The following is a 1,124-nucleotide window of genomic DNA, read 5'->3' as shown; positions in this document are numbered from 1 at the left end:
GCTCTGCTAGCGGCTCTGCTAGCTGCTCTGCTAGCTGCTCTGCTAGCGGCTCTGCTGCTATGGATGGGAAGGTAAACAAAAGTCTTAATGAGCCCAATTTCTGGATGTAAAGAAACGTGGGGTAAACTGCATTTCAGGTCTCCGTGGCAACCAGAAATATTTCAGCCTCTGCCTCCGTGAAATTTTCTTTGCTCTCTGGTCACCATAGCGACCACTAAACGGCAGCAGTGTGCGTGTGTCTGACCTTCCTCTTGGTGTTGCAGAAGATGACGGCCTGTGTGATGGTCAGCGTGTCGTAAAGGTCACACAGGGTGTCAAACTTCCACTCCTCTCTCTCCACGGCGACGAAGAACTGCTTGATGCCCTCCAGGGTCAGCTCATCACTGAGGGAAAGGAGCTGGGTCAGTCCATGTCCAACAGAACAAGCAGGTTCTGATCATCTCAGGTTCTCAGTTTGTTCCAGAACCAGAGGAGCTGGAACTGGTTCTGGTTCAGCAGGAGGAATATGCGACCCAGATCTCCCAGCTAACCGCCATCGCAGCTCAGAGCTCGTTACAATAAACATCAATCACCTGGACCCGGTTCTGGTTTGACCGTCAGCAGGGGATAAAAGCGCGCAGTAAAAACCTTTTGGGATTTAATGACCCCGCCTCTCAAGACCATCAAACCATCAAACCTGGAGCAGGAAAATAATCTGCAACCTGAGAGAAACGGAGTCGATTCGTTTTACCGCCTGAAACGAAGCAGGAGGAAGCAGGAACCAACTTATCGCTTCTACACAGATACTTTTCACTCATTTAACCAGATTTAACAAGTTCCAATCGGACCAGAACCAGTTCTGACCCAGTGCTGGTCTGCATCACAGTTCTGGTTCAGCAATGACCCAACTGCAAAGTCCTAGTGCCAAATCATCAGAACCGGCCCAGTTTCAGACTCACCGCTTGACCAGGATCCGAATCGGGTCGGTCATGAACTTGTTGGTCATCTCCAGGATCTCATGAGGCAGCGTGGCGCTGATCAGAACCACCTGGGTGGCAGGAGGCAGGTAGCGGTACACATCGTAGATCTGCTCCTTGAACCCTGCGGGACAGCAGCAGTTAGCATGGATTAGCATGGAGGGACAG

The 1,124-nt window shown here is 51.2% G+C and overlaps 1 protein-coding gene across 1 annotated transcript in view; it reads right to left on the bottom strand.

Annotated features, from left to right (window-relative positions):
- Positions 1-1,124, bottom strand: part of eif4a3 (eukaryotic translation initiation factor 4A3) — a 6,212-nt gene that overhangs the window by 1,657 nt on the left and 3,431 nt on the right. Inside the window, exons 7-8 of the mRNA XM_008420765.2 lie at positions 939-1,080; positions 245-383 (exon numbers count right to left, since the gene is read on the bottom strand). Of these exons, the coding sequence (XP_008418987.1) occupies positions 245-383; positions 939-1,080 (281 nt within the window). The remainder of the gene's footprint in view (positions 1-244; positions 384-938; positions 1,081-1,124) is intronic.

This window comes from Poecilia reticulata, linkage group LG1, assembly GCF_000633615.1.
Source record: "Poecilia reticulata strain Guanapo linkage group LG1, Guppy_female_1.0+MT, whole genome shotgun sequence".
Classification (NCBI taxonomy): Eukaryota; Metazoa; Chordata; class Actinopteri; order Cyprinodontiformes; family Poeciliidae; genus Poecilia; species Poecilia reticulata.
This window is presented reverse-complemented; position numbering and strand designations above follow the sequence as displayed.